Source organism: Urocitellus parryii, chromosome 3 (genome assembly GCF_045843805.1).
Source record: "Urocitellus parryii isolate mUroPar1 chromosome 3, mUroPar1.hap1, whole genome shotgun sequence".
Classification (NCBI taxonomy): domain Eukaryota; kingdom Metazoa; phylum Chordata; class Mammalia; order Rodentia; family Sciuridae; genus Urocitellus; species Urocitellus parryii.
The window spans coordinates 81,453,837-81,470,525 of record NC_135533.1 but is presented as its reverse complement, the minus strand read 5'-3'; the positions used below and the strand labels follow the sequence as shown (position 1 = coordinate 81,470,525).

The window sequence follows — 16,689 nt, the reverse complement described above, 5'->3', positions numbered from 1 at the left end:
ACAATGGTAAAGTTGAATAACTGTGACAGAGACTGTATAGACCACAAAGCCTAAAATATTTGCTAGCTGGACCTTTACAGGAAAAGTTTGCCAAACTGTGACATAGCATTCTATTTTCTGTCTTTATTTTTAATATGTTACTGACTATTCAGAGTCCAAAAAAATTGCTTATAGAAAGTCTCTTTTTAATTATTATTATTATTAATTGTGGCAGTGCTGGGTATCTGACCCAGGGCCTCATGCATGCTTTGCAAGTATTCTATCATTGAGCTATACCCCAGCCCTGATCTCTTATTTTAGATTGGTTGTTTAAATCCATGTATATATTAAAACTTTAAATTGAGGGCTGGGGTTGTGACTCAGTGGTAGAGTGAGAAACTGGCTTCGATTCTCAGCACCACATATAAATGAATAAATAAAATAAAGGTCCAATAACAACTAAAATATTTTTTAAAAACCTTTTAATTGAAATTTAATATATATATACATATATATTAGAAAGTATGAGATTCAGTTAGTAATGCTTTGGGGTGATGATAGAGAGCTTTTTAGCTGTCAAAAACTATAAATGAAATTGAAAGGCAATTACAATACCAAGGCCTTGTCTCTTCCCACAATTTATTTTTCAAGAAAGATAAAATTAATGTTATGTCTAACATATGACAGATAATTTCAGATATAAATGGAGATTAAATCCTCATTGATCAAGTTTCCATATCATTTAAACAGAGAAACTGGTAGGAAAACTAGAAGTCTCCTTTGAAAATCATAACATGATTCCAAATATGTGCACAGAAATGTACATACATGTGCATATGTGTATATATATATATAAAATTTCTCTAGGTACAGGGTCATGTGCCTAGCACCATATCTGGTATATAGAAAGCACTAAATGTATGTCTGTGGGATAAATGAATGAATAATATTCCTTCCTTCAGCTGGGCAGGCAGGTTGTCATCAAAATACAATACTCACACCTATTTATTAGATTATTATTATTTTTCTGAGTATGACAAGCATGTACATCATATGAAAGTCTTGGACCTTATTTTTCTGTCAGGATCTCATGCATATTCAACAAAATAGAATTCAATTAGCTTGGAACATAATCTTCAGACTAGGAATACTTTGGTTTTATGCACATAGCTAAATGGAGAAAGTACCCAGCCTCCCCTTCTAGTTAACCTGGGTCAGATTTTAATGAACAGTCTACTCTACAAATAACCTAAGACATTCTATGTAAATCCTAGCAAATAATGAAAGGAAGCCCTGCTAAATTTTTTTACCACTTCTCTAAAGTGTCATTAAGATATAAAAAACCCCACCCCCCAATCATGATATATATATTTTACAATAATCTTTAGGAAAAAAGAGTTAATAGTCATTCACTCCCATGCAGCTTACATAGATGGCACTGAGGTGGGCTCTCAGTCAGAAATTAGGCTGAAGATCTAAAGGGTTCCTGGTTGGTTCTTGAGAAGTGGATCTTTTTCCTGGTTTCCCCAGAAAAAGCCCGCCTTCGTGTGGTGGAGGAAACCATGCAGGCTTCTGCCTTTGACCACGTTCCCAAGATGATTTTCTATTGGCTTGTATTCCTTACGTTTTCTGAAAATGATGTGTTGGACAGTGGTTAAATAAAGCTTGTCAGCTAAAATACATTACTTTCTACAATCTTTTTCTCGTCAGGTACAAAAAGTCTAATTCCATTTAATCTAATGTATGACTTGTAACACGATTGGCATTTTATGAAAATAGTTATTTTCTCTTCATGCGAGAAATGTGCCTGCTTACTATGACTTGAAATTACATGTTAAACATTACATAGATGTAACATTATGGACATCTGGTAGCACTTGTAGGTTTTTAAAATAAACCACAGCAAAATTAACAGGCCAATTTGGTATTCAGGATTCCGTGGAAGATTTTTTTTCTCATACACAAATGTTTGAAAGGAAAAAGAAAAGGAAATGGCACATTTCTTCTGACAATATAACGTAGAGATTTAAAGTGTTAGAACCCAAAACTTACTTGTACACCAAGATGGCGACCACAGCAACAAATAGGGTCAGGCAGCCCACAGAGATCAGGACACCACCCGCTGTTCCTAAAGGGGAGGCTGGGTCTTAAATAGAAGCAGGACCATATTAGTTACATCTTTCACTTAGAGGACATGCTACTTGTAATGCCATTAAATAAATGAGGAAGGGAGCTATCACGGAAGATGTATGGCTCCCTCTAGGCTCTTGGTAATCTTTTCCATTAAATAATACATAGTCTTTGGGTCAGCTTATCTTCCATTTAGAGAATGAGTTATTGTGTCTGGAACACTGTGTTAAGGGCTCAGAGAAAGCAATGTCATGGCCTGGGGACACCTGCTCAAGTCTCTGCTGAGCTGCACCCAGGTGGTGAAGGGCTCCAGGGATCCACAGTTCCTGCCTCTGACCTCATTTCCCACTATCTACCTTCAGGCTGTGTTCAAAATCTGGGAGTTGACCTTACTCCTGACACCCTTTACAACCTCTCATGTCAGGACATGGCTCATCTCAAGTTCCCTCTTACATGCTGCCTCCCAGGTGATTCTGAGGCTACCCTGCTTGCCTCTCTTCCTGAGGACTCTATTGCCGTTAATTCTTTACATATATTTCTCTCCTAACGTGACAACCAGGCCATGCTTCTAAACTGCCTGTGGCTGCCCCAGCACACAGAATACAACCAGACCCTGACACGAACCCTGAGGATCTACATGGGCCTCTCCTTGTGATTGGGTCCCTCTCATAGGAGGCCCTTCACTGAGAAGGTGCCCCTGAGTGGGTAGGACGTCTTCTCACCTCCTGATCTCCTCGCTCTCCATTCCCGGGCTTGGCTTCCTTTTCCTCACAATACTCTCTTGCTTATTTGTTTGACTGTCTTAAATAAGGAAAAGGCTCATGGCCTGAGGCTGTTCAAGTATTCTTAGTTCCCACTTAACAAAGGGAAGCTTAGAGGGTAAGCCACAGCACGGAAACCTAATTTAGGAGAATGTAATCAACTGCCCAGTTGCAGCCAATCACAGGCAGCTCTAAAGAACTGCTGGAGCCATTTAGGTGATTTCTCTGCTTAGTGTCCTGGTTGGCCTCTAAAAAAGCTCACTGCTGGGCCTGGGCTATGACTTAGTGCTAGTGTTCTTGCCTAGCTTGCATGAGGCGGTGGGTTCAATCTCCAGCACTGCAAAAAAGCTCACTGTTGACTGGGATGCCACCATGCCTGCTTGTGATTCCAGCAAATCAGGAGATTGGGGCAGGAGGACCAGTCTCAACAGCTTTGTGAGACCTCAAAAATAAAAAAAGTAAAAAGGGCTGGGGATGTGGCTTATGTTTTGGGGTTCAATCTCCAATGCTTAATAATAATAAACCCCAGTGCCAAAAACCCCAAACCCTCAGTGGTGGTGGTGGGGATTCTCTCAAACTTTTCTGGCTCTGAGTGTTGCTTAATTCAGTGTTTAAATAAATGATTAAATGTCATGTTTTAAAAAAATTTTTTTGTAACGTTTGTCACAGCTAAGAAAATCAGGGACTTTTGTTTTGTCTTGATCCTGTATCTAGAGTTTTATCTTGTGCACAGAACTGTACTGGGTCTGAAGTAGATGCTTAATGATTATTTGTTGAAATATGCTCCATGAATGTTCATTGGATCAAATAGTGTGGGCCCAAAGTCCATGAATTTGCTTTTGAGCCATGATTTATTTCTGATAATCTGACTTTGAAACTCTAATTATCAAGCTGTAATATCTAATGGATTAAAAATTTCCTCCCGAGCTTCCTTTATTCATTTTCTTTCGGTGCTGGGGATGGAGCCCAGGGCCTCACACATGCTGGGCATCCCCTGTCCCCTTTACTCTGTTTTTGAAAATGGCTTAAGTCACACCCGGCATGATCTCTCGCTATAGGAATAATTAAAGGAAAATTAATATCTAAACATGTAATCCACACAAGACATCAGCAGTCTGCCAGCACCGAGGAAGGTTAGTAAATTGAGTTATGATTCTAGAGGTAGTTCCAAGGAGCTGTGGTAGCTCTAGAGGGAAAGCCTCAGCAGTTCCCAGAGGTGACTGCATTGAAAGTCCACAGTCACTCAGATGCAGAAGTTCTGGCTGCTTCGTTGCCCTCCCCAGCTCTTTACGCAGGCTCCAACCCATCCTACCCTGCAGGAAGCAGGACACCCTTGTATCTTTGTTTTTGTTCTTAAATCTGCACCTTGAATCTCACTAACAATAACTCATACTAACTACCAAGAACTGACTGCATAACAACATTTTGGTCAACGATGGACCACATATACAATGGTGGTCCTATGATACACCAATCGAAACGAAAATTTATGTCACCTAGTGATGTTGTAGCCATCATAATGTCATACTGCAAAGCAGTACCCACAATCTGTGGTGATGCTGGTGCAAACGAAGCTGCTGCCCAGCCAGTTGTATAAAAGTTAGCACACATGATTATGTATAGCACATAATATTTGATAATGATAATGATAATGATAAAAATTATGTTACTGATATATGTAATCCTATACTTTACTATGCTTTCTGTTGTTATTTTAGAGTGTGTGCCTTCTACTTATAAAAAGAAAAAAGTTTACCAAGAATCAATGTTTCATATTATGCTGGCAGCACCTCATCTATCTGGTTAATAATAATAATAATAATAAAATATATATTAGTTGTAGATTCTTATTTTTTTATTTTTTAGTTGTAGCTGAATACAATACCTTTATTTTTATTTATTTTTATGTGGTGCTGAGAATAGAACCCAGTGCCTCACACATGCCAGGCAAGCGCTTTACCACTGAACCACAACCCAGGCCCTCATCTATCTGTTTTAACTACATAGCTTGATGGTATCAAGAGGCCAGTGGAGTGATTGACCTCTGCCATCTAGGTTTGTCAAAATGCATGGCAGGATGTTCCCACAATGACAAAATTGCCCAATGGTGAGTTTCTCAGTACGTGTCCCTTTTATCAAAAGACACGTGGTTGTATGTGTATGATTTCTTAAACTTTTCTTCCAGTGAGGTTAAAGCTGCCCTTTGTATGATTAGTGAATAAAGATATAAGTACATTTTAGTTTATCCAAAGGAGTTGCAAGTCATTAGATTGTACCTGACAATACTCAAATTAAGGAGTAAAATTAGCACACTGTGTATACATTACTCTTTCCTGTCCCTTCCACCAAAGAGCACTTCTCCTAAGACATAAAGAAGTCAGGGGGCTGGGGATGTGGCTCAAGCGGTAGCGTGCTTGCCTGGCATGCACCGGGCGCTGGGTTCGATCCTCAGTCAGACCACAAAGTCAGCTCCAACTGAGATTCAGTTAGGGCCACTAGGTAGAGCATTAATTTGGGGACTGGGGGAAATAGGGTACCACCAGTAAATGCAAATTTCTAATGAAACTCTTTTTCTTTTTAAATATTTTTTAGTTGTCAATGGACCTTTATTTTATTTTTTTATATGTGATGCTAAGAATGGAACCCAGTGTCTCACACATACTAGGCAAGAGCTCTGAGCTACCACTCCTGCCCCATCTAATGTAATTCTTTAGTCTATTTTGTTGAGATTTTACCTCTTCAAGATTGAGGAGGGCCAAGAGTAGTTTTTCTGGCAAACATCTCAAGGGCAGGCAAGTTGGTGTGTTACTGTCAGTATAATGTTTGGTAGATTGGGGGAACGGAAAGAAAGGACACATGCCAAGTGAGAAGGGAGTTGAGGGTCCACTGGGTTTCTCGTTCTCTTAGTTTCATATCTACCCAGTTGACCCTCATAGAAATGTGACTTCAGCCTCTCCTTTCTTATCATTCCACTGGAGAGCATTGTTACTTTTTGATCCTGGCCTTTACATTTTCCTCTTGAAATACAAATCTATTCAAGCATGCAGTGATCATATTCCATTATTACTCATCCATGGTTAACAGCTGATTTTTTTTTTTCATCAAAAGGCTTTTCTTTGGCCACTATTTCATAGAGTCTCTCTTTCTCTCATCACTTTCCTAAGTAGATTTGTGGTTCTATTTTAATGCCAGTTCTCAAATCCTTATTAACCAGAGCTCAATAAATTTTGCACTGAAATAAAATTAAACATTGTCAGCAAAGCCCTCAATGGCTTTACTACTGGACACTTGACTTACAACGTGAAATGCTCATAGAAACCTTACACACACCTCACCTTTGCCAGGGATGGAGATTAAGGTGCTTGTGAGGGCCAGACTTGTGTCATCACCCAGGGTGAAGTTTACGCAGTATGTCCCGGACCCACTGAAGGCTCTTCTCACAGTCAACAGGCAGGTTTCCTCCGCATCCACAGGGCTACAGATTACATTCTGGGCAACTTGGCAGGTGGGATCAGAAATGACAGTACAGACCTCGGTGGGGATGCTGTGACGTGGGAGGGGTGGGGGAGAACACACAGATCACAGAGGGTGGAGAGAGGAATGTAATGTCAGTTTTTCATAGAGAATTAAAAAAAGCATTATGTTTCTGTAAAATTGAACCCCATCTTGTTCTTACCCAAATCATCTGATGTTGAATTGTCACGCCTGGTTTACTCTTGAATAAACCTGGGGAATTTGCTACTATTTCCTCTGCATTCTCAGGAAAGTGAGGTTCAGAGGACAGAGGAGGAAGAGATGACGTCTCCCAAGGCAAGGGACTATGGAAAATATGTGAAGCCCTCTTCACATATTTTGTATTCTGGCTCCCTGGAAAGTCTAAAGGTGCCCATGGCTTAGGTGTTAGGCAAAGATATTATTAGATGTTGGAGTGGGCCCTGTCTTGGTCCAGTAACACACCATGCAGGATTTGCTATGTGCAAGGAGCTGGGTTTAGATACATGATATGATCTTGCTTGTCCCTCTGGGCTCAAGAAGAAAGTAATATTATCCCAGTGTAACAGGTGACAAACCAGCTTAGGGAGGGGAAATAACTTGTCCAAGGTCATACAAACAGTTCATTCTACTCATCTCCCCAAGCCAGAGATCTTCTTAGTTATATTCCTTCCTACCAAATGAGGTCACATCTTTATACTATTCCATTCTCTTGATTACTTTCTATATTTAGACACATCCATATTTTTATTAGCTAAATTATATACATGTTAAATTAGTTGATTTGTCAAGATATATTTAATTAATTGATATATTTTGTACTAATTTATATGTATTTTATTGTATATAGTCATGACCAAATCATAGGAAATCAAATTATGTTAGAAAAAGCTTTGTAAGTTGTATAGAGAGGATTATCACATGACAGTTTCACATTGGCTTCCACCCACTAGGAATGGCCCCAGGGAGCTGAAGACCAACCAGCTCTGAGCCAGACCTCTGGCTGCTAGCCCAGTTCTGCTGGTGCCACTGTGGATCTGTGAGTGAGCTCTGTGATCACTGTGTGCCTCACGCGCCTCTGGTCAGATGGAGAGACTTGTGATTGTTGTGAGGATTTAATATGAGAAGAAGATGTAGAACATGTTAAATATTAGTTGATATAATTATATAACTGAGAACATGTTAAATATTAGTTGCTATAATTATTATTCAACTATCAACAGTTAAAAATAGTGAGCATTTCTCTACTCTTAACAAACTAAGTATGTGCTCGAGAGCACTTTCTGTGGCATTTCATAAGTCCTTCCTCATTTGGGTTTCTAAAAAATAGGAATTTATTTATTTATTTACTTACTTACTTTTTCAGTACTGAGTATTGAATCCAGGGGTGTTCCCCAATTATCTATCTATCTATCTTTGTATTTTTTAAAAAATAATTTGAGACAGGGTCTTGCTAAATTGCCCAGCCTGGCCTTGAACTTGTGATCCTTCTGCCTCAGCCTCCTGAGTTGCTGAGATTACAGGTGTGTGACACTGTGCCCAGCAATAAATGGTTGTTTAAATTAGAGAAAACGATTGGCAGTCCAGGCCTCTGTTCAGACCCAGGGTCTTTGTTCTGACCTATCCCTCCAATAGAGACATATACTTACGTTCCTTTGCAGGCCACAACAAAGTCCATCAGGGGGTTGTCAGGTTTTGGTCTGGGCATCGGGGCATCTGCTATTTGGATGATGTTAACCTCTAGGATTCCCTCTAGCAAAAGAACCACCATACAAAAACACATCAAAATACAACAAAAAGAAAACAACCGCTCTGCTGTAGACTGTTTGTGTCCCCTCAACTTCTTATGTTGAAATCCTAGCCAAGGGAGGTCTTAGGAAGCAAGGCCTTAGGTAGGAGATAGGATTAGTACCCTTATAGAGAGACTCCAAAGAGTTCCCTTGCCCCTTCTTCCATGTGAGGACCCAACAAAAAGATGGTCATCCATGAAGTGGGCCTTCACCAGACACCAAATCTGCCAGTGCTTTGTGATCTTGGACTTCCAGCCTCCAGAACTGTGAGAAATATATAAACCACGTATGTACGGTACTATAGAGGAATGGACTAAGACACACTCCTTAGTGAGAAGGAATGAGGAAAGAAAGGAAGAAAGAAAGGAAGAAAGAAAGAAAGAAAGAAAGAAAGGAAGGAAGGAAGGAAGGAAGGAAGGAAGGAAGGAAGGAAGGAAGGAAGGAGGAAGAAAAGAAGGAAGGAAAAAGAAAAGGAAAAAATAGAGACCGTCTTCTTGCCAACAGAAACACACCAGATCATAGTCTTGGATGCATGTCCATGAAGCATTTCCAAAGTTACAATGAACTATTCTTCTGTCCAATCTAGATTCTTATTTCTAGAACCTATTAGAAAGTACAACCTCTCTGGGTAGATGTTTTAGAAAAAGGTGACCCCTGGGCTGATGCAGCCCCACATCAGGTGAGGCCAGCTCCCAGGCAGAGGTGGCTTAGCCCAGGATGCACAGGCTGGGCTTTGGTCCCTCCTGTCTACTTTGCTGGATGCCTTGGAAGTAGTGTCCAAAGTGCACAGTCGTGGGTGGCTGGTCATTTCCCCTTTTCACTTAAGAAGGATGGCATTGTGAAAAGCAGCCAGAAGAAGAGAGTAAAAGTTGTGGCAACTCTATCTTGGCCCCGCTTCACCCCCTAATCATTCAGATTACTGGGATGCACACATGGAGTTTAGGTCCAGAGAAGCTCCTTAGCATATGGGCCACACAGGGCTCACTTCCATAGGATGTCTAAGGAAGGCCCAGGTGGGCAGGAGGGAATCTGGAAACTAGGAGAGCATTTGTTCATGCACCTGTGGCATCACCTTGGACCCAGTGGGATGTCCCTGCTCCCCACCTCTACCCTTCTAGAGAAAGTAAAGTGATAGGTGAGCTTGGTAGACTCTGGCATCCTTCCCCACTGGCCTTCAGCCTTACCTACAATGGTGAGGGTGGCTCTAAAGTGGCCGTATCTGTTAATCTGGCAGTTTCCATTGGGAGTCTCGCTCATCTCCAGGGAGTTGTCACCAGCAGGCACTGGAGTGTTTGAATAATAAGATTTTAAAACACTTGCTAAGAATGTAACAGATGTACATGACAGAAATGAAGATTATTTTTTAATATACATACTTTTATTTGTTCTAATTAGTTATACATGATAGTAGAATGCATTTTGACACATCATGTATAAGTGGAGTATAACTTCTCATTTGTCTGGTTGTACAAGATGTAGAGTTACACAGGTCCTGCAATCATATATGCACATGGGGTAATAATGTCTGATTTATTCTACTATCATTCCTACCCCTATTCTCCCTCCCCTCCCTTCACTCTACCCCTATTCTCCCCCCTCCCTTGTGTATTCTCCCCAACCCCTTATTGTGAATTAGCATCTGTGTACCAGGGAAAACATTCAGCCTTTGGATATAACTGAAAATTTAAACATTTATCTATCTGCTATGTTGAAAAAAAAATTAAGAATTGCATACTTAAATTGATGCAGAAATTTGAACTAAATGTATAAAGATTCATACAGATGTGAGGGCTATAAGGTATTATAATTATTAAATTATGTAAATAAACAATCCCCAACCCCCTTTTTTGGTAGTGCTGGGGATGGAACCCAGGATTCTTGCCCATGCCAGGCAAGCCCTTTATCACTGAATTATACCCCAAGCCCCAAACACAATCCTATATCTTGTTTAAACACAGGGAACAAATGAAAAGTTGAAGCCACATTAAAATGTGTGATACAAGCTGGGCACGGTGGTGCACTCCTGTAATCTCAGCGGCTTGGGAGGCTGAGGCAGGAGGATCTTGAGTTAAAAGCCAGCCTCAGCAACAGTAAGGCACTAAGCAACTCAGTGAGACCCTGTCTCTAAAGAAAATAAAAAATAGGACTGGGGATGTGGCTCAGTGGTCGAGTGCACTGAGTTCAATGCCTAATACCAAAAAAATAAATAAAAATTTAAAAAATCTGTGATATAGGATTACAGTGAAATAAAGTAGGTCATGATGGATGAAGTCACATTTGAATTTGGGAGGCAAGCATTCTGGGCCGAAATTCTAGCACCACTCATATTTAGCTGTTTGAAACCATAGCCACATAGCTTAACTTTGCCTCTATCTGCTCATATATAAAACAGGAATAAAAATTATAGTCCTCCCAGGGTCGAACCATGAAACTTAAATGAAATAAGGTATATAAAACCTGCTTCTCATATGGCTGCCCCATAGGAAATATTTAAATATCAGTTTTCTAGTTCTCTCTGTTTGGATGACTCACAGTTCCAAAGGATCCATTTTAAGAATCTTACTGTAATGAAAATTATGGGAAAAAAAGAGAAGAGAATGTAAGACATGAATAAGTGTTGAGTATAATTAGAGCAAAGACTCTAATGTCCTACTAGTTATCATTTTAAAGGTGTTGCCACTCTCTGAACAAGATGAAAAGACTAGAAAGGAAATATGGTGCTGAAAATATGCCCCTATCATCTCTTTTTATTGATTTATTTTTTTGAGGTGCTGGGGCTTGAACCCCTGAACCACATCCTCAGCCCTTCTTTTTAGTTTCATTTCATTGAAATGCACGAGCCTTGGGGAAGATCAAAGCTTCCTAGGAGCCCCTTATCTGGCTTCATGACATGTAAGGATGAAGCCAGTTGGGAGATTTCTCCAGGGCTTCTGTGACTGTGGGTGACATGACCTGTGACTCTCTTGTGCCTGGAAAGGGCTTCTCAGAGCTGTTCTCAGCACATTTCCAGAAACTAGTGCTTCATGACAGTTGGGAAATGCATGCTGCTTAGTGGATCTTAGAGAGGTCCTGGCACTGCAGTGGATTATCAGGACAGGCTGTTGCAGGCTCTTGGGAATGTCCCTTGAGTTTCACAGTGGTCATTTGGAAGTGTCTCTCCCAAGACTAGGCTGATATACTTTATAGAAATAGATTTGTTTGTGCAGGACATTTAAGATCACTAGTTCTTCCCCAGAAAATGACAAAATTCCTTCTTCTGAGGTTCTTGGCAGGCAGAATTTAGAGCATAGAACCATGACCTTGTCATATTTTAAAACAAAACTTATTTTTTAAAAAGACCAAATAATAAGATTCAGTCATTCTACCTTATGTAGAGAGTTTATAAAATGCACATGGAGTTTTATAGATATTATATCCACAAAGTCAAGGTATGATTAAAGGGTTAATAAAAAGAAATGAACACTTTAAAAGATGGAAAAAAAGGCACATTTTATCCTTAATTCCGTAATTATGTCCCTGTTACCCAGAGAATGGTAGAATGGGAGGTAAAGATCTTGATTTTTTTTTTTTTTGTACCAGGGATTGAACTCGAGGATACTCAACCACTGAGCCACACCCCCAGCCCTTTTTGATATTTTATTTAGAGAAGGGTCTCACTGAGTTATTTAGGGCTTTGGTAAGTTGCTGAGGCTGGCTTTGAACTCATGATCCTCCTATCTCAGCCTTTTGAGCTGCTGGGATTATAGGTTTGTGCCATCACACCCAGTTTGATTCTTTATGTAAGTCTAATATGATAGGATATGGTATATATGTATACATGTGAATATATATCAGAACCTATGTATGGTATCTATTCAGATCCTTACATATATCCAGACACATATACCACACATATTATATTACACCGATCAGCATCAGTCTTACAAGGATCGCTTTAGATTTTCTCACAAAAATCTGAAAAATGGCCAGGCGTAGTAGCTCATGTTTGTAATCCCAGCAGGTTGGGAGGCTGAGGCAGAAGACTCGTGAGCTCAAAGTCAGCATTAGCAATTTAGCAAGACCCTGTCTCAATATAAAACATAGAAAAGGGTTCTGCGGTTAAGCATCCCTGGGTTCAATCACTGGTACCCTCTCTCCCAAAAAATCTGAAAAATAAACAAGAGCACTGTCAGCTAAGGAAAGAGCATTCTGTGACAAAAATAGTGCACACACACCTGCCCCATGATTTAATCAGCTAACGTCATCACCTCTTCAACTCTGTAACCATCTTATGACTGTGGTTGCACTTGGTTCTGTTTTGAGCTGTTTTTTTTTTTTTTCCATATGAAGCCCCTTGCTAAAGCAGGGGGTGCATCATTTTTGGACAAATAATAATATAATGCTCAGTAATCCAAGCCCATTAATTTGAGAGCACAGTTAGAATTGTTCTCTGGGAAAAAATTCCATTTGTTTATTTATTTATTTGCAGTGCTTGAATACAGAATACAGGACCTTACCCTTGCTAGACGCACACCACTGTCACTGAGCTACACCCCCCGCCCCTAGAAGAAAAGACCCCTTTTAAAAGCCATGAGTTGACTCCTATTACCACCCAACTAGCTTTATCCTAACATGTCAGGAAGTTAGACAAGGGGGTCTTAGGAAGATTTGATGCCTTTCCCCAAGGCTGGTCCATTTCAGTGCCTGTTAATTAGCCCCACTCTTCCCTCCCTGCACAGCTTCAAGGCATTTGGGGATTGATTAAACACGTTTAGATAAAAACCAACCAGGAAACTTCCCTTCATAATTAAACTTAACTAACTCATAAGGTTTACTAGTTTGTCTTATGGTCTAACTTAGGAAAAATGATAGCAGAATTTTACACCTGTTCTTAGTTGTAAGGAAGACCATCAATACTTATAGATAAAGAAATTGGTTCATCTGCAGAAATACTAGAATGAAAGCCAGGTGTGGTGGCACCCACCTGTAATCCCAGTGGCTTGGGAAGCTGAGGCAGGAGGATGGAGAGTACAAAGCCAGCCTCAGCAATGTAGTGAGGCTCTAAGCAATTTAATGAGACTCTTTCCCTAAGTTTATTTATATATATTATTTATATAAATTTATTTATATAAATATGAATGAAGGGCCGGGGTGGTTCAGTGGTGTAGCACCCCTGGGTTCAATCCCCAGTACAAAAAAACCCAAAAAAACAAAAACAACTAGAATGAAGTTATATATTTAAACTAGTTCAGTACAGTTGTATTTGTAATTGTAATTAGGATTAACCTTATCACATCAAAAAGAGAATGAACAATAACATCTACATCCTATGAAACACTATGTAGTAATTGAATAAAGTGAGATAGATTAATATTTGTTGATAATGGAAAGATATCTATGATGTTGTTCATTAAAAAACTGTATAAGTATATATCCAACATATTTACACAGTTTGCTTATCTATCATGAATCCACTTACATAAAACCCAAAATGATAAATATACATGTATATACAGAATATGTTTGTAAATGCACAGAAAAAGATCTGGAAAGAAACAGTCCTTGGGGACTGGGGATGTGGCTCAAGTAGTAGCGCACTTGCCTGGCATGCGTGCGGCCCGGGTTTGATCCTCAGCACCACATACAAACAAAGATGTTATGTCCGCTGAAAACTAAAAAATAAATATTAAAAAAAAGAAACAGTCCTTGGATACAGTGGCACACACCAGGAATCCCAGCTACTTGGGAGGCTGAGGCAGGAGGATGACAACTTTGAGGGACCCTGTCTCTAAATAAAAAATAAAAAGGACTGGGGATGTAACTCTGGTATGGCAAAACAAACAAACAAAAACCCACTGCCAACTCCAACAGGGTTTAACTCTAGGAAGGAGAATGTAATAGGGACTTTTACTTTTTACTCTAGACTTTGCTGTTTGTTTGATTTTTTCCCTATGGAACGTACATTAATTTTGTAATTCAAAACATTTCAAAAAACAATCAGAGTCAGTACTAATACCATACAGTGTCTTGATTTCTTGATTTAGTTTTTTTGGAACTGGGTATTGAACTGAGGGCCTCATTAGGCAGGTGCTTACCACTGAGCTACAACCCCAACCGGAGATGTTCTCGATTTAACAAGATATCATTTTATTACTTACACTTGAGGAGTTTGTTATTTATAACCAACAAGTGTTGGTAGAAACAACCACAGGAGGCACTGGCAGGCATCCTGATGGAGTGTTCCTGCTGGGTTTGGTCATGGCGCCCTCTTGTGACCACTGAGAGGATGTCAGCCTGGGGTGCTAAGATGAGCAAATGACCCAGTGAGGAAGGGTGGCCCTGGCATGGGGTAGTGGGGATGGGAGCCAGTCTCTTCAAAGTGGCCTCTGAAGAACTTCTTGAATGTCTTCACAGACTATTAATAGAAGGTGGTATTGGATTAATCAAGCTTTATTATCTGGAGCAACTGAAATGGCTGGAGTGGCCCAGGCTTGCTGGTCCAGAAAGGTCTGCAAGCATATTCTTGCTTGAGCCATTTGGCAGTTGCTCTCAAGTATAGCTATGCCTTCATGGGACACTGGATGAGAGTGGATAGGGTAGGGGAGGAGAATAAGTGTGGGATCAGTACTGTGGGAGGGGGCAGAAGGAAAAATGCAGAGGGCCCAACTTTACAAGAGGCCAGTGTGTCTTCTCATCGATATGGAAAATGGGAGCTAAACAAAAATGTGACAGGCTCCCAGAGGGAAAGCATCACATACATAGCAAGAGGCAGCGCAAATTAGGAGCGTCAAAGCGCCGAGTACATGTCATCAAATTCTACCTGGAAAGTGACTTTAAACACGTTTTCCTTTCTTCCTTGCTCTTTAAGATGGGGATAAAGTGGTTTTAAAAAATCAACAGGTCCAAAGTGGAATCGTTGCAGAGTTTCTACACAACTCTTTCAAAAGGCATTTGTTTATTTGTATGGTGCTGAGGGTTGAACCTTGCCTTGCTCATGCTTGGCAAGCACTCTACCACTGAGCTGCCCCAGACCCTTAACTTAAGCAGGGTTTAATAATATAACCCTGGATTTGATCCCCAGCACAACGTGTGTGTGTGTGTGTGTGTGTGTGTGTGTGTGTGTGTGTATAACATACATCAATATTTTTTAGCCACTAAAGAATCTCTCCCCAGAGTAGACAAGACAGTAGAATGAATCAGACATAACTTTCCTCCGTATATACACAACTAATGAATCTCCATATCATGTACAACTGCAAAAATGGGATCCCAATTAGACTGTTATAATCCACAAACATATAATATGTCAAAATACACCCTACTGTCATGTATATCTAAAAAAAAAATTTAAATGTTAAAAAAGAGTTTCCCTCCAGGATCCTCCATAAAATGCTTACCTAAAAAGGAGGTTGGTTTTGGAGGTCTGGGTGAAGGTGGAGGGCAAGGTCCAGGCACGGCGGCCTGCACTGTGAGGTTCAGGTTGAAGGTTCCATTGAGCACATACGTGTGATTCAAAGTGTGATTGTTGGAAACAAATAAGCCAGTGTTATCCCCAAAGTTCCACTTGTAGTCAATGGCAGACTCATTGAGGAAGTGGCTGGGATCGTGAATCAGGACATCAAACTTGATGGGGAGGTCTCTGAGGAAGGTTTCATCCGATGAATTTCGATCATTCTTCTGGGACATGGTCACAAATACAGGAATCTCATCTACAAAAAACATCACAAAGAAGAAGGATTGCACCAGGCTTTATCTCAAGTGGGTGAGGCTTTTAGGTTAAAAATTAGGGGTAACACAGCATCATGCTCTCCTTTTTGTATGTAAGTTTTCTAGAGTTTTCCCACGTTCTTCTGGAAAACATAGATGGGAGACAACATAATTAAGCTTGGGTAGGGGCCCAGGTGAATCATAACCTAACCCAGGAGACTCAGTGCTCTTTCTTAACCCCCAGAAGAGCCATGTGCCTCATCCTCAGAGCCCACAACACCACGCACCTGTTACCACGTACACATCTTTAACCTGTGCAATGGGCATGTACGACCAGCCGTGTCTTCTATAGACAGTCACTTCCATGATATGGGTGCCAAGCGTCATGTTGGTTGTGTTTATAGAAACTGTCACGGAGCATCGTCCCAACTTCGGGAAATACTGACCTACAAGGAGATGGACGTTCTTAGTTACCTGCAACATCACACCATCCTTCTAGAAGTTGATTCTGAAAGACCAGTGACTGCCATGGAGGGAATGCCCTGAGGAGGGATGATGGGAAGGGAAGATAGAGCTGCTCCAGGAAGGAAGATGGTTTCTATGTAGCGCTTTCTAGAGCGCACCCACAGTGTACACACATCATTGTGGGTTGTTGGTTAAAATGAAAAGAGCTATTTATTGGGATAATACAGTTGGCCCTCAGTTTACAAGTAAATACTGTACATGACTGAAGTGATTTGGCACTTGAAGTACACATTTTTTTTCCCACAGAAAATGCATTTAATGTGCTGAATGTTTTCTCTGATATAGGGAGGGCGATTCATAGTGGGGTAGGGAGGGGGAGCATGGGA

At 40.4% G+C, this 16,689-nt stretch overlaps 1 protein-coding gene across 1 annotated transcript in view; it reads right to left on the bottom strand.

The window, feature by feature from the left end:
* Window positions 1–509: 509 nt before the first annotated feature.
* The window catches only part of Gpnmb (glycoprotein nmb), a 28,674-nt gene continuing 12,494 nt past the window's right edge, over window positions 510–16,689 (bottom strand). Inside the window, exons 5-11 of the mRNA XM_026414828.2 lie at window positions 16,126–16,284; window positions 15,529–15,840; window positions 9,337–9,435; window positions 8,012–8,114; window positions 6,206–6,414; window positions 2,032–2,125; window positions 510–1,608 (exon numbers count right to left, since the gene is read on the bottom strand). Of these exons, the coding sequence (XP_026270613.2) occupies window positions 1,455–1,608; window positions 2,032–2,125; window positions 6,206–6,414; window positions 8,012–8,114; window positions 9,337–9,435; window positions 15,529–15,840; window positions 16,126–16,284 (1,130 nt within the window). The 3' untranslated portion in view covers window positions 510–1,454. The remainder of the gene's footprint in view (window positions 1,609–2,031; window positions 2,126–6,205; window positions 6,415–8,011; window positions 8,115–9,336; window positions 9,436–15,528; window positions 15,841–16,125; window positions 16,285–16,689) is intronic.